Raw genomic sequence first — 17,852 nt, 5'->3', positions numbered from 1 at the left:
CACCCAGCCTGGTATTGGGCACACAACAGGTGTTCCCTGAAAACCTATGAAATGAATGGATCTGCCACGAGGAACTCCTCATTCACCGGCAAGGAGACCCCAGTGGAAGGGCCCAGGGTTGGCTTCCAGAGCAGCAGGGTTGGCTTCCAGAGCAGCAGGGTTGGCTTCCAGAGCAGCAGGGTTGGCTTCCGGAGCAGGAGCCTCCTGGCCAACAGAGCTGAAACCCGGAGTACACAATGGCAACTCCTGGGGCGTCTCCTGCCAACACAGGGATGAGCTAGAGAATCTGCCTGGGGCAATGGCAGATTCCTGGAACTACGGGTTCCTCCCCTGTTTAGACTATATAGGGTAACTTAATTTTTTTTTTTTCTTAATAGGGTAACTTCCTGACCCTGGAGAAGCTTTCTCTATAGGCTGCACTCTCGAAACCTGCAATTCATTTTCACCCGAGCACCATTGGTCTGCCTGGCTATCCACAAACAGTCTCCCCCACTGAGGTTAACTGCTGTCAATAGCTGGGACCAGTCTTTACGTGGGACTGCCTGAGCTCTGAAAAACATAGCTGTGAAATTAGAATACTTTACTCAGCTGCCTGTCAGGAATGCTGGGGCAATGTCCAGAGGCCACGGAGGGAAACTCACAAAGCAGCATCCAGAGGAGACAGCCCTGCCTACAGCACTCAACCAGCTCTGATCTACTCTCGGCAGGGTGGCCAGAGTTACCGTTAAAAAGGGGAAATCTGCTAATAGCATTAGGAGATATACCTAATGTAAATGACGAGTTAATGGGTGCAGCACACCAACATGGCACATGTATACATATGTAACAAACCTGCACGTTGTGCACATGTACTCTAGAACTTAAAGTATAAAATAATAATAATAATAATAATAACAAAAAAGGGGGAAATCTGGCTGGGCGTAGTGGCTTATGCCTGTAATCCCAGTTGGGAGGCAGAGGTGGGTGGATCACGAGGTCAGGAGTTCAAGACCAGCGTGGCCAAGATGGTGAAACCCTGTCTCTACTAAAATTACAAAAATTAGCTGTGGCAGCGGGCACCTGTAATCCCAGCTACTTGGGAGGCTGAGGCAGGAGAATCGCTTGAACCTGGGAGGCGGAGGTTACAGTGAGCCAAGATCACACCACTGCATTCCAGCCTGGGCGACAGAGCGAGACTCTGTCTCAAAAACATAAATAAATAAAATAAAAGGGGAAATCTGATCTACTTACTCCCATGCAGATTTCCCACTGCCTATAGGACACAGTCCAAATTCCCTCTCTCACTTTGCAAATCTTCACCATCCAATCCCAAGCTATCTTTCCAGCTTCATCTTCCATCTGCTTCTGTTACCAGAAAGGAGTCCTGATCCAGACCCCAGGAGAGGGTTCTTGGGCCTGGCGAAAGAAAGAATTTGAGGTGAATCCATAGAATAAAGTGAGAGCAAGTTTATTAAGAAAGTGAAGGAATAGGGCCGGGTGCAGTGGTTCACGCCTGTAATCCCAGCACTTTGGGAGGCTGAGGCAGGTGGATCACGAGGTCAGGAGATAGAGACCACGGTGAAACCCCATCTCTACTAAAAATACAAAAAACTTAGCTGGGCGTGGTGGCGGACACCTGTAGACCCCGCTACTTGGGAGGCTGAGGCAGGAGAATGGCGTGAACCTGGGAGGTGGAGCTTGCAATGAGCACCTTGGGAGGCTGAGGCAGGCGGATCACCTGAGGTCAGGAGTTTGAGACCAGCCTGGCTAATATGGCGATAACCCTTCTCTACAAAAATACAAAAATTAGCCAGGCATGTGGTGCACACCTATAAACTCAACTACTTTGGTGACTGAGGCAGGAGGATCGCTTGAACCCAGAAGGCAGAGGTTGCAGTGAGCCGAGATCGCACCACTGCACTCCAGCCTGGGTGACAGAGTAAGGCTCCGTCTCAAAAAACAAAACAAAAAAAAGGCTACTCTAGGCAGAGCAGCAGCAAGTGCTGCTCACCTAAGAATACTTATAGTTATTTCTTGAATATATGCTAAACAAGGGGATTATTCCTGAGTTTTTTGGTTAAGGGGTGGGCAATTCCCGGAACTGTGGGTTTCTCCCCTTTTTAGACTATATAGGGTAACTTCATTTTTTTTTTTAAATGTAGGGTAGCTTCCTGACATTGCCATGGCATCTGTAAACTGTCATGGCACTGGTGGGAGTGCCTTTTAGCATGCTAATGCATTAGATTTAGCGTATAATGAACAGTGAGGACGACCAGAGGTCACATTGCCATCTTAGTTTTGGTGGGTTTTGGCTGGCTTCTTTATCGCATCCTTTTATCTGCTGGATTCAGGATAGCTAACCTTTTTGGAATGCAGCCCAGTAGGTCTGAGCCTTATTTTACCCAGCCCCTATTCAAGCTGGAGTCTCTCTGGTTCAAACGCCTCTGATACCTCCACCCCATCATGACCTCATTATTCTAGAGATTCGAGACCTGCACAGTCCAATACAGTAGCCACTACTGACATGTAGTTGTTAATTTTTTTTTTTTTTTTTTTTTTTTTTTTTTTTTTTTTTTTTTTTTTTTTTTTAGACAGGGTCCCACTCTGTTTCCCAGGCTGGAACGCAGTGGCCCAATCACGGCTCACTGCAGTCTTGACCTCTCAGGCTCAGGCGACCTCAGCTGCCTCAGTAGCTGGCACTACAGGTATGTGCCACCACACTCAGCTTTTTTTTTTTTTTTTTTTTTTTTTTTGAGATAGAGTCTCGCTCTGTCATCCAGGCTGGACTGCAGTGGCACAATCTCGGCTCACTGCAACCTCTGCCTCCTGAGTTCAAGCAATTCTCCTGCCTCAGCCCTGCCCTGAGTAGCTGGGACTACAGGTGCACACCACCACGCCAGGTTAATTTTTGTATTTTTAGTAGAGACGTGGTTTCACCATCTTGGCCAGGCTGGTCTTGAACTCCTGGCCTAAAGTGGTCCTCCTGCCTCAGCCTCCCAAAGTGCCGGGATTACAGGCGTGAGCCACAATGCCTGGCCTAATTTCAAAATTTTTAAATTGAAAGTTTATGTTCTCTTTTTTTTTTTTTTTTTTTTGAGAAGGAGTCTCGCTCTGTCGCCCGGGCTGGAGTGCAGTGGCCGGATCTCAGCTCACTGCAAGCTCCGCCTCCCGGGTTTACGCCATTCTCCTGCCTCAGCCTCCGGAGTAGCTGGGACTACAGGCGCCCGCCACCTCGCCCGGCTAGATTTTTGTATTTTTTTTTTAGTAGAGACGGGGTTTCACCATGTTAGCCAGGATGGTCTCGATCTTCTGACCTCGTGATCCACCCGTCTCGGCCTCCCAAAGTGCTGGGATTACAGGCTTGAGCCACCGCGCCCGGCCGAAAGTTTATGTTCTCAATAGCCACATTTCAAGTGCTCGTCTCATGCTACTAGTGGCTATCAGATTGGCCAGCACAGCTACAGAACATTCCCACCACTGCAGAAAATAATTGGACAGCACTATTTTAGATACAAATACCCATTCACCCTCCCCCCAGTTTTTAATTTTAGTTACATAATTTACACGTGGGTACATTCTCATTGTAAATGTTCTAACATTACAAAAATGTCCCTTACCAATTCTAGACCTCTGCCTAAAGGTAAACGCCAAAATCAGTATGATGTATATTCTCTGTGAAGATTTAGTGTGCTTTGCATTTTGCTTTTTTCCCTTGACATTGTCTTGGAGATCTTCCTATAAGAATACGTCTCTCTGCCAGGCGCAGTGGCTCACGCCTGTAATCTCAGCACTTTGGGAGGCCGAGGCAGGCGGATCATGAGGTCAGGAGTTTGAGCCCAGTCTGACCAACATGGTGAAACCCCATCTCTCCTAAAAATACAAAAATTTGCTGGGCGTGGTGGCACATGCCTGTAATCCCAGCTACTCAGGAGGCTGAGGCAGGAGAATCACTTGAACCTGGGAGGTGGAGGTTGCAGTGAGCTGAGATCACACCATTACACTTCAGCCTGAGCGACAGAGCAAGACTCCGTCTCAAAAAAAAAAAAAGTATACATCTCTCTCTACCTTGTTCTTTCTTTTTTCTTTTGGTTTGTTTTTGTTTGAGATGGAGTTTCGCTCTTGTTGCCCAGGCTGGAGTGCAATGGCGCAATCTCAGCTCACTGTAACCTCTGCCTCCCGGGTTCAAGCGGTTCTCCTGTCTCAGCTTCCCAAGTAGCTAAGACTAAAGGCACACGTCACCACGCCTGGCTAATTTTTGTATTTTTAGTAGAGAAGGGGTTTCACTCTGTTGGCCAGGCTGGTCTCCAACTCCTGCCTCTAGCTTGTTCTTGAGTTTTTGCAGAGTAATCCACAGCATGAATGAACTTTAGGTTATTCAACTATTGCCTTCATGATGAACATTTGTTTTTAGTTCGCCCCTGTTATACTATATGCAAACATCGTTGTGCCTCTTTCTGCATTTGTACATGTTCGTCCAGGGTAAATACTGCAAAGTAGAATTGCTAGGTCACAAAGTCATATGGTAACACCCCTGGGGCTTGGCACACCCTGAAGCTCCTGCGTAGGACGCCTGTCCACATGACTAATTCCTACTCATCAAGACCTATCAGTGTCATGTCCTGTGAAAGGTCATCCCTTCTGCCTGTTTTCCCTCAATACTTCCTCTCTGCATTGCATCATTACTGTACACTTGGACTCTGCCTTATTTAACTTTGTACCCCCAATATTCCTAGCATAGAGCTTAGCATGGAGTAAAAATTCAAGTGTTTTCTTGGCTGGATGAATGAATGCATAAACAAACAAATGAAGGCACAGTGGTTAGGACATTCCAGAAACTCAAGGTGAGTCTGTGAGTGGAGCGATATTTGGCAATGGACCAATCTGCCCATTGGTACCCTGAGCCAAGTGCCTTGCTAGATTTGTCTTTTTTTTTTTTTTTTGAGACAAAGTCTCCTTCGCCCAGGCTGGAGTGCAGTGGCGCAATCTCAGCTCTCTGCAACCTCAGCCTCTCCTGGGTTCAAGCAATTCTCCTGTCTCAGCCTCCCAAGTAGCTAGGACTACAGGCGTCTGCCACCACGCTAGCTAGTTTTTTTTGTGTTTTTAGTCGAAATGGGGTTTCACCATATTGGCCAGGCTGGTCTTGAACTCCTGACCTCAGGTGATCCACCTGTCTCAGCCTCACAAAGTGCTGCCATTACAGGCGTGAGCCACCGCGCCAGCTTTAGATTTCTGTCATTTTTTTCTTTTTTTTTCTTTGAGATGGAGTTTTGTTCTTGTAGCCCAGGCTGGAGTGCAATGGCACGATCTCGGCTCACTGCAACCTCTACCTCCTGGGTTCAAGCGATTCTCCTGCCTCAGCCTCCCTAGTAGCTGGGATTACAGGCACCCACCAACATGGCCAAGTAATTTTTGTATTTTTAGTAGAGATGGAGTTTCAGCATGTTGGTCAGGCTGGTCTCGAACTCCTGACCTCAAGTGATCCACCCACCTCGGCCTCCCAAAGGGCTGGGATTACAGGCATGGGCCACCACCGCTCCCGGCCAGATTTCTATCTTTATGCAGCCCTCTATCTATTGACATCTCATCTTGAATTCTGGGTTGAGGACAGCACTGATGGAGCAGTGTAGATGTTAAGGGCTCTGGCCATAGAACACAGAATCGGAGCCCTGGGGGTAGCATTAGCTCGGAGCTGGCTTTCCAAGGGCTTGTCTGTCTACTTTCGCCTTAGAAGCAGCCCCCTATACTCTGGGTTTTATTTTGTTGTTTTTTTCCCCCTACAGTACCTTAGGGGCAATTAAGATCAGCTGCAACATTTCTGCTTTCTGCTCCCAGACTTGAGCCCAAGGGAAGCCAGATGTTTTCCAGTCCACATCCCCTTCTCCTTGTGGTCTAATGAACAGCCCTGTTTTCTGAGTCTATGGCCTGGCTTTCCCAGATCCCACAGCCTGGCTGCCAACTTTATTTTTAATGAGGTTTTAATAGGTGACTCCTGTAATTAATTTCATTCTTGTGTTTTCACACTTCGGTCTAGGTGCCTAAAGGCCTTCAGGAGCTAGGTGGGATGTTAACTGATTTTAAAGAATACAAAACCCTGTGGCTGTCATTTGCCATTTTCCCAGCTCCTCTGATCTGCAGTTATTTTTACAATCACTAATTAGCTGGGGCTCATGGCTCAGTGGAAGGTCATCCGGGTCACCTGTCATGTTTTACAGAGGTAGAAATAGAGATAAGGAGAGAAGACTTGTCCAAGCCCTAAGAGAGAGTGGGTGTTGAAACTGGTTTCAGAAACCACATCCCAGGTTTCGGATTCACTACTCAGGTATGATTTGCCAAGCACGGCCAGAATCCTCAGGCCAAAGGTGGCGCGCCTTAGGTGCCCCACAGGTGTCTTTCAGTTTCACCCTTCCATCAGCACTGCCCAGCAAGTGAGCCCTCCGCAGGCAAAATTACCCCCATTCATTTTCTCCAGGCCCCTTTTCCATTTTGTGAGCGGGTTCATCTGCGGAAAGAACGCGTCAGTGATTCCTCCTGGATTTAGAAACAACATAATTTTGCTATTTTTAAAGTTGCCGTTTAAAACTCCGCGCTCACGCACTCACACTCTTCAGGGAGCTGGGGGTGGGAGGAATAGTAGGAGCTTCAGAGAGCTCAGCGCCGCGTCCCTGGGGGAGCACTCCTCCGAGAGCGCCGGGGCTCTCCCACCCGCTGCGAATCTGCGCGCCCGGGACCCTCTGCGCCCGGGGCGTTCGACCCCTTTGGCCCGCGCTCCCCCTAGTCTCCAACGCTCAGGGCACCGCTGCTGGGTCACCGGGCCCAGGAGAGAGCGGGAGGGGCGGAAAGGCCGAGCAGGTGGCGATTAGGTCAGCTTCGAACATTCTTGGACCGCTCCAGTGGATATAAATAACAGACGGGGCCGCTCTGCAAAATCTTCCCCCAGGGGGAAGCGGGAAGAGGGGAGGGAGAAGGGATTTATTTAGCGTGGAGTGGGATCGTGGCGATATGGAAAAATGTACCAGACTGATAAAGGGGGGCGAAGGGATTTAAGAATGAATCGTGGCACAAAAATCTGGAAATAAGAAAACGGAGGGGGAGGAGCTTACGCCTTTTTGTCCCACCCCCACCCCGTGTTCGTCTCAGGCCTTAGAAGGCGCCCCAGATTAGCAGGGCAGCTGTACAGGGTAGGGCACGGTTCTGGAGTCCCGGCCCTGCCCGACTAAAGGGAAATCTTGGGCAAACCTCTGAAAAGCCTCCCAGCCTGTTTTTGCATCTGTATGGTGGGAATCCTAATGCTTACAAGGGGTGGTTGTGAGGCTCGCCTGAGCCAATTTCTAAACAGGCTGTGCTCAGCAAAAAATGTAAGGCAGTGCAGCCCCCGGCCCCGCTCCAAGGCTGCCCGTGCCGGCCCGGTCCCTTCTTACTCCCTCGGGTCTCCCAACCTCTGCAACGGTCGGGGAGGGGCAAAGCCGAAATCTGGCTCCCTGCAGCACCGGGGTGCAACCCTGGGGAGCCCGCCCAGGCACTCCGCACACGGGCGGAGCAGAGAAACCTCGGCCCGCGCCCCAAGAGCCGCCGGTCGCCGCGATGCCGGCAGCCCCGCCGCCCCGCCGCCCCGCCGCCCCGCCGCCCCGCCGCCCCGCCGCCCCGCCGCCCCGCCGCCCCGCCGCCCCGCCGCCCCGCCGCCCCGCCGCCCCGCCGCCCCGCCGCCCCGCCGCCCCGCCGCCCCGCCGCCCCGCCGCCCCGCCGCCCCGCCGCCCCGCCGCGTGGGGTTGAGGCAGCGGCGGCCAGGAGAGGGCGGGGCCGGGGGCGGGGGGCTGGGCTTCCCGGGGGAGGGCCCGGCGCGCTCCGGGAGGCTGCGGCGCGGGCCCGGGAGCGGCAGGACTCGGGCCGGAGCGTGGCCGGACCCCCACCCGCCGAGGGGCCCAGGGAGGAGGCGGTGAGTGCCCTGGAGGGGACGCGCGGGGACGCGGCGGCGGGTGCAGTGGCTCGAGCCCGCCCTGTCCTGCTCCGGCTTCTGAAGTTTGCAGTGGAGCCGACTCCCGCCCAGGGAGCCCCCCGCCATCCCGCTCTGCGTGCCGACGGGAAGGGCCGTAGCCGCGCCGAGGGGCCGTCCCATCTGCAGCGCCGCGGGCTCCGCAATTCCGCAGGCCGCCTGGGGGAGGGGGCGCAGTCGCTGGAGGGCTGAGCCGTCTCCAGGGGCCCCTCGAGGGCCCCCATCCGCTCGCCTCTCGCACGCCCCGGGGCCCCAGAGGGTCCTCGCTCGCTGGCGACCCATCGCCCTCTGCTGCGAGCCCCGATTCCTGGGTCTGCTGCCCGGGGCCACCATCTGGAGCCCACGGCGAGGCCGGCCCGGGCCGGGGGTGTACCCTCCCCTTGGCAGTGATCGGTGGCCCCACCTCCGCCGAGACCAAGTTCAACAAGTTTGGCCAAGAAGTCCTAGAGCTTGGTGGCTAGGCCTGGCCCTGCCGCTCCGCGTGGCTCCGCGGGCTCCGAGTTATGCAGCTCCGGGCGGCAAGGGGTCCTGTCGAGGGGCGCGGTCTATAAGAGTTGAGGCCAGAGGCGCGTAGCCCCTGGGCGCCGAGCTCTGGAGTGGACGCTGGGGTTCAGAGTGCGTCATCTGGGAGAAGGCACCCCGGCCGGCAGGTCGGGTTTCCAAAAGTGTCCCTTTGTTATGCCCCTCCCTGGCCCTGCCTCCTCCCCCTTTGGCTGCGCCACCCCCTCCCCCAGCCTCCTGACCTCCTGGCTGGCTCTGGCTTCTGGTTCCAGCCCCTCTAACCTCGCTGCCCCTCTCCGGACCAGCCGACTGACCCCGCCCCCCCCACCCCCGCCCCGCTCTGTCCTGAAATCCTAGGGCTGCGGGCGCACCGGGAGGGGCCACCAGGGGAAGAAGCCCTAGGGCGCAGCCTGTGACTCAGGTCCTAGGGATGGGCCGGGCAGAATGGCTGAGCTCCCTACCAGGGGCAAGCCCCCAGCTTCTGGAAGGGGTTAGGGCTGGTCTGGGGCCGGGTACCTTCAGGCCTCAGGTAGGGAGAGTGGGTCTTCCTGAACCAGGGACTCCTACCTTGGCCCGTGCAGCTGCAAGGAGAACCTGCCAAGCCCACGAAGACCTCTTGGAGCCGAATGTGCTGGCTCCCCGGGCTGGGAAGATTGCATTACCTGCTTTCTGAGCTCTTGTCTGTGGTGGGGACTGATTTGGGTCTCTGCTGAGCTCAGGAGGCACAGGGTGCCAACCCCCTCAACAGGGGCCAAGGTGCAAGCCCCCCCCCGCCCCCACCACCACAGAGAGGTCAGGCTGGGGCTGTGGGGCCTGGCTGCACCCGGGGCTTGGGCCCGTGTTTGCTCTGGGAGGCCGGAGGGAGCTGTGCCAGCCCAGTACACACAGCTTGCTCTGTTCTGGGGCCAGAGAGAGGGAAGGGGTGGGGGGCAGCTCTCTGGGGAGCAGGGAACTCGGAGGCTGGAACAGGCAAGGGGCCCCAGGCTCCTGAGGCTGGACTGGGGCAGGCTCCAGAGCCCTGTGATTCATGGTGGCAGCTCTCTTTCTCTCCAGCGCCCTGTCAGGCCCTCTCTGGACAGGCAGGACAGATTCCAGAGGGAACGAAGTGACGAGCTCGTGAGGCCCCTGGTGGGCATCTCCATTGCCTGGGTCTCCGCGGAGCCCCAGCTCTGCCTCCTGTTAGCAGAGGGGGAAGCCCACCTGCACCAAGTGTTCCCACAGCTGTTGGAGCCGGTGTGTTTACTGCGCTCCAGGTGGACATCACCTGTTTTCTCACTTAACTAATTATTGCTGATTCCAGTTCGTGGGGACACACAAATGAGAATCCCGGAAGCCTCTGTCGGTGACTGAAGACAGACACTGTCCTGTCAGCCACAACTCCATGGGTTATACGCCCTGGCTGAAGGGTCACCCAGGGCTATGGGAGCAAGGACAGAGGAACAGGGGAAGTGACTGAGGAGAAGATGCCTTAATTGGAGGTTTGAAGGAGGAGCAGAGGTGCATGAGTTTGGAGGAAGCTCTGTGACAGCGCCCTGCTTTGGGGACAAAGGGCACACACTGTCCTCCTGGGTCTGGCTATGTCCCTTGGGCTTGCTCAGAGAGGAACTGATTTCCTTCTAGGGTCTGTGAGTCAGTCGGTGTTGGGGACAGGGGACAGCTGAGACCCTGCCCAGAGGCAGGCGGGGAGCAGCCACATGCCACTGTGTTCTTGAGTCTCTGGGGCTGTGGCTCTGGGCTTGGAATTGGCCTGCCCGCCTCTGCAATTCTAGGGAACTTTTTTTTTTTTTTTTTTTGAGACCCGCACTCTGTTGCCCAGGCAATGGTGCAATCTCAGCGCACTGCAACCTCCACCTCCTAGGTTCAAGTGATTCTCATGCCTCAGCTTCCTAAGTAGCTGGGACTACAGGTGCCTGCCACCATGCCTGGCTAATTTTTCCATTTTTAGTAGAGATGAGGTTTCTCCATGCCAAGCTGGTCTCAAACTCCTGACCTCAGGTGATCCACCCACCTCAGTCTCCCAACGTGCTGAGATTACAGGCATGAGCCACCACACCCAGTCTGGGGAACATTCTTTTTTTTTTTTTTTTTTTTTTTGAGACGGAGTCTTGCTCTGCCGCCCAGGCTGGAGTGCAGTGGCCAGCTCTCAGCTCACTGCAAGCTCCGCCTCCCGGGTTCACGCCATTCTCCTGTCTCAGCCTCCCCAGTAGCTGGGACTACAGGCGCCCGCCTCGTCGCCCGGCTAGTTTTTTGTATTTTTTAGTAGAGACGGGGTTTCTCCATATTAGCCAGGATGGTCTCGATCTCCTGACCTCGTGATCCGCCCGTCTCGGCCTCCCAAAGTGCTGGGATTACAGGCTTGAGCCACCGCGCCCGGCCAGGGGAACATTCTTATAGCTGGTCATCGCTTCTCACTTCCCCAGGCTGCCCTGGACGCCAGGCCTTTGGAGGGTGGGCCTGGGTTGTGTGTTCCCCATGGAGTCCTGTGGGCCCTCAATGGATGTGTGGACTGAGATGAGTATCTTCGTGTGACTGCAGGGCCCCTCGTATTTCTGGTGCGTTGCTTGGTTTGAGTTTCACACCAGCCCTGGCATGGCAGCTGAGCACACAGAGGAGTTCCATCTTAGAGGGAACTGGGGCCTCCTTAGGAGGAGACAGTTACATACACTTGTTCAGGCTTCCTGGCCAAGACAGAAGTCAGGCCTCTTGGCTCCCTTCGTGCCCTCCTCAGTACAGGGAGCTACTGGGATGTGGCCAGACACCCTCTGACTTGGCCTCTTGGGTAATGGGGTCATCTTGTCACTCAAGGGAAGGCAACAGAGGCCCTGGCCTGGGCAGGAGTCCTCTTCTCTCATCGGCAGTTGGGGGAGTGGGGCCCTCTGCCCACCGCCCACCCCCGCCTGCCATTTAATCCCTGGCTGGATCGTGTGACCCGTCTGGCATTCTCCTCCCTGGAATCTGGCGCTTGACAGCAGTTGCTATATCGGGGGTGCCGGGCACCGCCCTGGACGCTCTAGGCCCCCACCCTCACCCTTGCTCTGTTCTCCTTCAAGGCAGAGTCACGGTGGCAGCATTGAAAGTTGGACACCCAGGTCCCTGAAGTGATCTCTAGGCCCCAGGTATGTGGGGGGCAAGAGGGGAAGGGCAGAGCAGCGAGAGGAAGAGCTTTGAGACTCCATCCTCACCCATCCTGGCCCTTCTTAGGGTCTTCAGCGCCCTGCCTGCTAAGTCTTAGCTCTGACCGCTCCTTGGGTGGTGGGGAAGGCGGTGGGGCAAGGCCCAGGTATAGAGAGGGTCTTTTCCTATCCCCAAAAACATATGTCCAGCTTTCCTGCTTACCCCTCTGCCCTCCACAGCCCCAAATCCGCCACCATTCCGTGCTGCGGGGACACCATGGCTCCAGAAGAGGACGCTGGAGGGGAGGCCTTAGGGGGCAGTTTCTGGGAGGTGAGCAGCTGGGTCCTGGGCTCAGCTCCTTGTCTAGGGGAGGAGCCCAACTGACAGCCCCAGCCCAAAAGGAGGCTTTTCCCTGGTGACAGCGCCCTTCTCCTGTATGCCCAGGCTGGCAACTACAGGCGCACGGTGCAGCGGGTGGAGGACGGGCACCGGCTGTGCGGGGACCTGGTCAGCTGCTTCCAGGAGCGTGCACGCATCGAAAAGGCCTATGCCCAGCAGTTGGCCGACTGGGCCCGAAAGTGGAGGGGGACCGTGGAGAAGGGTGAGCCAGGCCCTCGCAGGGGGCAGAGGGCAGCTGAGTGCAGGACTGTCGGGCCAGCTTCTTTTTTTGCACGTGTTGTGGGAAGTTTGAGGCCTCCATGTCTACCCTCCTTAGAAAGGGAAGATCCTCCTGGTCATCCTCACGGCTGTGGTGTTAAAGAGTTTACAAAGGCTGCTCATGAGTTACTTTGATAGTTCCAAGAACCCTGCAGAGATGGTTCTGTTTTACCCATTTTCTTTCCTTTCTTTTTTTTTTTTTTTGAGACAGAGTCTCGCTCTGTCGCCCAGGCTGGAGTGCTGTGGCCAGATCTCAGCTCACTGCAAGCTCCACCTCCCGGGTTCCCGCTATTCTCCTGCCTCAGCCTCCCGAGTAGCTGGGACTACAGGCGCCCGTCACCACGCCCGGCTAGTTTTTTGTATTTTTTTTTAGTAGAGACGGGGTTTCACCGTGTTAGCCAGGATGGTCTCAATCTCCTGACCTCGTGATCCGCCCGTCTCGGCCTCCCAAAGTGCTGGGATTACAGGCTTGAGCCACCGCGCCCGGCCTCCTTTCTTTTTTGAGACGTTTTGCTATTGTTGCCCAGGCTGGAGTGCAGTGACACGATGCTGGCTCACTGCAACCTCTGCCTCTCAAGTGGTTCTCCTGCTTTAGCCTCCCAAGTAGCTGGGATTACAGGCACCCGCCACCATGCCTGGCTAATTTTGTATTTTTAGTAAAGACGGGGTTTTACCATGTTGGCCAGGCTGGTCTCAAACTCCTGACCTCAGGTGATCCACCCACCTCAGCCTCCCAGAGTACTGGGATTACAGGCGTGAGCCACTGCATCTGACCTTCTTTCCTTTCTTAATTATTTATTTATTTTTTGAGACAGGGTCTCACTCTGTCACCGAGGCTGGAGTGCAGTGGTACAATCATGGATCACTGCAACCTCCATCTCCCAGGCCAAGCGATCCTCCCACCTCAGCCTCCTGAATAGCTGGGACCACAATAGCTGGGACCACAGGCATGGACGACACTTGGCTAATTTTTGTATTTTTTGTAGAGATGGGGTTTTGCTATGTTGCTCAGACTGGTTTTGACCCCTGGGTTCCAGCGATCCTCTCCTTGGCCTCCCAAAGTGCTGGAATTACAGGTGTGAGCCACTGCACCTGGCCTGTTTTATGATTTTCTAGAGGAGAAACTGGAAGTTCAGAGAGGCTAAGGGACTTGCCTAAAGGCACACAGCTAGGAAGTGCTGAAGGCTGAGCCCAGGCCCTCTGACTGGGAGCATGGATCCTTCCACCCTGCAAGTTGTCTTCCTCGAGGGCACACACAGGCTCTTCCTTTGAGGCAATGGAGTGTAGTGTTTATGCAACAGATGGGTTTGAATCTCAGCTCCTTTTTTTTTTTTTTTTTGAGATGGAGTCTCGCTCTGTCGCCCAGGCTGGCGTGATCTCAGCTCACTGTAACCTCCTCCTTTCGGGTTCAAGTGATTTTCCTGCCTTAGCCTCCCAAGTAGCTGGGACTACAGGCGCGTGCCACCATGCCCGGCTAATTTTTTGTAGTTTTAGTAGAGATGGGGTTTCACCATGTTAGCCAGGATGGTCTCAATCTCCTGACTTCGTGATCCACCTGCCTCGGCCTCCCAAAGTGCTGAGATTACAGGCATGAGCCACTGCACCCGGCCCTCAGCTCCTCTTGTAGCCATAATGCTTTGAGCGAGTTCACTTCTCTGGGCCTCAGTGTTTTGCCTGTTCAATGTTGGCAATGTCACTGTCCTCACGGTGGTGGCTGAGACAAGGATTCAGTGAGATAAGGCACACGGTCTGCATTCAATAAGCCCAGCTGACAGGGTTGTCATTCACCTTTGCACCCTATGCCTATACCCCATGCTTCCATGCCTCGTACTCAGTGAGAGGGGCTGGGCTTATTTTGGGTGGTACCCAGGACTGGCCCAAGCCCTGTCCTTCCCTGCAGGCCCCCAGTATGGCACACTGGAGAAGGCTTGGCATGCCTTTTTCACGGCGGCTGAGCGGCTGAGCGCCCTGCACCTGGAGGTTCGGGAGAAGCTGCAAGGTCAGGACAGTGAGCGGGTGCGCGCCTGGCAGCGGGGGGCTTTCCACCGGCCTGTGCTGGGTGGCTTCCGCGAGAGCCGGGCAGCTGAGGACGGCTTCCGCAAGGCCCAGAAGCCCTGGCTGAAGAGGCTGAAGGAGGTGAGGCTGGGTGGGAGAGGCATCCGAGGCAGGCTCCTTCCTGGTCTGCAAGGGATCGAGGGGGCCAGGGTGTGGCATCCAGGGTCCAGCGTGGTCCCCATGCATGGCAGGTTGAGGCTTCCAAGAAAAGCTACCATGCAGCCCGGAAGGACGAGAAGACAGCCCAGACAAGGGAGAGCCATGCGAAGGCAGACAGCGCCGTCTCCCAGGAGCAGCTGCGCAAACTGCAGGAACGGGTGGAACGCTGTGCCAAGGAGGCCGAGAAGGTGCGGGCCACAGGTACCAGCCCTGGCTCCCGCCCAGGGCATGGCTTCCTGAATGCATCTTGCTCCTTGAATACCTTGTCCAGTCCCCAGCACTCTCATTACCCTAATCCTCACCTGCCACCCTCTCTCTAGATGATCATTTAAAGGAGGAACCTGACAAAAGGTGATACTTGACCTAGGGAAAGAAATGGAGTTTCAGGCACTGGGATGACTTCAGCAGTTGAGAACTTCCAGCTCTTTCCTTGCACAGTATCCCTCTGCCTGGTGTTCTTTCTTGCAGCTCTGTATATGCAAATCCTTACCATCCTGAGATGCTGCAGTTTCCACCTCCTCCAGGAAGCCTTTTCTGATTTCTCCCATCCTTTCCTGTAGGTTGACCTCATTTCAGTCTTCACCACACTCTTATCTGCTGCGCCTGATGTCATCTCCCTTGTTAGGCTGCTGGGGTTCTTTTTTTTTTTTTTTTTTTTTTTGAGACAGAGTTTCGCTGTGTCACCCAGGCTGGAGTGCAGTGGCGCGATCTCGGCTCACTGCAAGTTCCACCTCCCGGGTTCATGCCATTCTCCTGCCTCAGCCTCCCAGTAGCTGGGACTACAGGTGCCTGCCACCACGCCCAGCTAATTTTTTTGTATTTTTAGTAGAGACGGGGTTTCACCGTGTTAGCCAGGATGGTCTCGATCTCCTGACCTCGTGATCCGCCCACCTCGGCCTCCCAAAGTGCTGGGATTACAGGCTTGAGCCACCGCGCCCGGCCCAGGCTGCTGGGGTTCTTGAGGGCAGGAATTGGGTCTTAGGACTGATAGCCCCTAGTGGCTAGCCCTGGGTCTAGCAGCCCATGGCAGTGTCTGGTAAACACTGGTGGAGTCCTGGGTGGAAGAAGGTCTGGTCCTCACCAGAACCCTCCTCTCCCACCCAGACAAAAGCTCAGTATGAGCAGACGCTGGCAGAGCTGCATCGCTACACTCCACGCTACATGGAAGACATGGAGCAGGCCTTTGAGACCTGCCAGGCCGCCGAGCGCCAGCGGCTTCTTTTTTTCAAGGACATGCTGCTCACCTTACACCAGCACCTGGACCTTTCCAGCAGTGAGAAGTATGCGCTGCCTAGTGGGCGTGGAGATCTGGGGTAGTACTGGGTCTCCTCCATCTCCCCTAGGCCCTGGCTGGGACTGAGGGATGCAGGGTCTAGACTTCCTAGACTGAGGGTGTGCCTTGGGCCATAGGTTCCATGAACTCCACCGCGACTTGCACCAGGGCATCGAGGCAGCCAGTGACGAAGAGGATCTGCGCTGGTGGCGCAGCACCCACGGGCCAGGCATGGCCATGAACTGGCCACAGTTTGAGGCATGTGTTCCAGGCGGGGTGGGGCTGGGAGGTGGGATGGGCTCCCACTCAGCTCGGCCAGGGCTAGGGGTGAAGTAAGCGAAGGTGGTCCGGATGGCCCCACCTGACTGTAAGCGCTGTCCCCACAGGAGTGGTCCTTGGACACACAGAGGACAATCAGTCGGAAAGAGAAGGGTGGCCGGAGCCCTGATGAGGTTACCCTGACCAGCATCGTGCCCACAAGAGATGGCACCGCACCCCCACCCCAGTCCCCGGGGTCCCCAGGGTGAGAGCCAGGAGCGTGGCTGTGGCAAAGAAACAGCTCTGCCTCCCACCCTCCATTCCTTGCTCCTTGGTTTCATTCCCTTCACACCTGAAATGGTTTGAAAATTGGTGCCGGGGACCTGAGGGCCTACTTAGTAGTTGTAATGATATCGGTTCTCATAGTGGTTTAGATTTGCCAGGCATTTCCCACGTTCCCTCTCATTTATGCCTTAAATCAGCTGCGTGTGGCAGGAATTGCCTCTGCTCAAAGTCCCGCGTGGCGAGATAGAGCTAGAATCTTTCAGCACCTCACCTGCCTCTCCCAGGTGCCCCTGGGGATAGGGAGGCCTTTGCCCTGATCCTGGGTGAGATCTCCAGCCTCGTGTTCCTTGCACACTGAGCTGCTCCCTTTGCCTGCCCTCTCCAGCACGGGGCAGGATGAGGAGTGGTCAGATGAAGAGAGTCCCCGGAAGGCTGCCACCGGGGTTCGGGTGCGGGCACTCTATGACTATGCCGGCCAGGAAGCTGATGAGCTGAGCTTCCGAGCAGGTACCCTGGGACCCCTTTCCTAGCTTCGGTCGGTCTCTGCTTTACCCGCCTGAGCAGGGATGTCCGAAAGGGAAGCCAAATACCCACTTCTTAAGGGCCAGTCCTCTGGCCCTTCAGCTGTTCCAGGTCCAGACAGCTGGTGCCTGGTGGCTGCATTCGGGGTCTGGGGTGGGGCAGCTTGCTGACCTTGACCTGCCTCTGTCTGAGCCATGTCTTTGCTAGCTGGGCTCTGGGACCACACCATCCCCCTCAGTCCTTGACCCAGCTGCAGGAATGGGCTGGGCCAGGGCCACTGGCAGTGACCAATCCCCTTTCCCTTAGGGGAGGAGCTGCTGAAGATGAGTGAGGAGGACGAGCAGGGCTGGTGCCAAGGCCAGTTGCAGAGTGGCCGCATTGGCCTGTACCCTGCCAACTACGTGGAGTGCGTGGGCGCCTGAGTGTCCTGACAGCCCTTCTGCGACGCTTACCCACCCTGGGTGAGATCCCAGCTTCTCCTGGAGAGCCGGACCCTCAGGGCCCTGAACCGTCGCTCCCCTGCTGCTCCTCTGTCCCTTGAGAGAAGAAGTCCTGGGACCCAGGGAGGGGAAGGGCCTTTGTCTAGGAAGGAACTGGTAGGGAGGGATAGAAGTGACAGGGTTCAGGGGTGCCTAGGCCTCCCCAGGAGCTGTGAACTCAGTTCCTGACCTCTGCTTTGGGGTTCCTGAGGTGGGCTTGGGGTGAGTGTAGTTCCGGCCTAGCAGCACCCTCTTTTGTGGCTTGTTCTAGCGTGTATTAAAACTTGACACACACACACACACAAAACAAAAAAAAACCACTGTCGGGCTCATGTGCATTTTTTTGATAGGACACCCTTGCCAGGCCTCCAGAGGGCATCTAGAGAGAGGCCTAGCGTCTGTTATGGAGCCGGGGTTGGAAAAGGGTTTGCCTGCTTGGTACCTGCTCTGGAGTTTTGAGATCCTAATCTGGGGTGGAGGGCACTCGCTGTCAGGCTTGCTGTGAGCCGAGAATGGCTGGAGGCTGGGCGAGAGGCCGGTCACTACGTCTGCCCGTTCAGGCCGGAGGGAAGAGGAGCGC

At 55.5% G+C, this 17,852-nt stretch overlaps 1 protein-coding gene across 2 annotated transcripts; it reads left to right on the top strand.

Annotated features, from left to right (window-relative positions):
* Positions 1–7,784: 7,784 nt before the first annotated feature.
* PACSIN3 (protein kinase C and casein kinase substrate in neurons 3) lies at positions 7,785–17,592 on the top strand. Of its 2 annotated transcripts, none has more exons than XM_030918977.1 (11): positions 7,785–7,912; positions 11,521–11,586; positions 11,824–11,914; positions 12,029–12,185; positions 14,142–14,377; positions 14,488–14,643; positions 15,560–15,735; positions 15,866–15,986; positions 16,115–16,251; positions 16,657–16,778; positions 17,100–17,592. In XM_030918977.1, exons 3-11 carry the CDS (start codon positions 11,861–11,863, stop codon positions 17,213–17,215), a joined length of 1,275 nt encoding a protein of 424 aa, XP_030774837.1. In that variant the 5' UTR covers positions 7,785–7,912; positions 11,521–11,586; positions 11,824–11,860; the 3' UTR covers positions 17,216–17,592. The 2 variants fall into 2 exon arrangements, with proteins under 2 accessions (XP_030774837.1, XP_030774838.1); XM_030918978.1 differs by having other exon boundaries at positions 7,829–7,912; positions 11,525–11,586.
* The last annotated feature ends 260 nt before the right edge of the window (positions 17,593–17,852 follow it).

Source organism: Rhinopithecus roxellana, chromosome 15 (genome assembly GCF_007565055.1).
Source record: "Rhinopithecus roxellana isolate Shanxi Qingling chromosome 15, ASM756505v1, whole genome shotgun sequence".
In the NCBI taxonomy this organism is placed as follows: domain Eukaryota; kingdom Metazoa; phylum Chordata; class Mammalia; order Primates; family Cercopithecidae; genus Rhinopithecus; species Rhinopithecus roxellana.
This window is presented reverse-complemented; position numbering and strand designations above follow the sequence as displayed.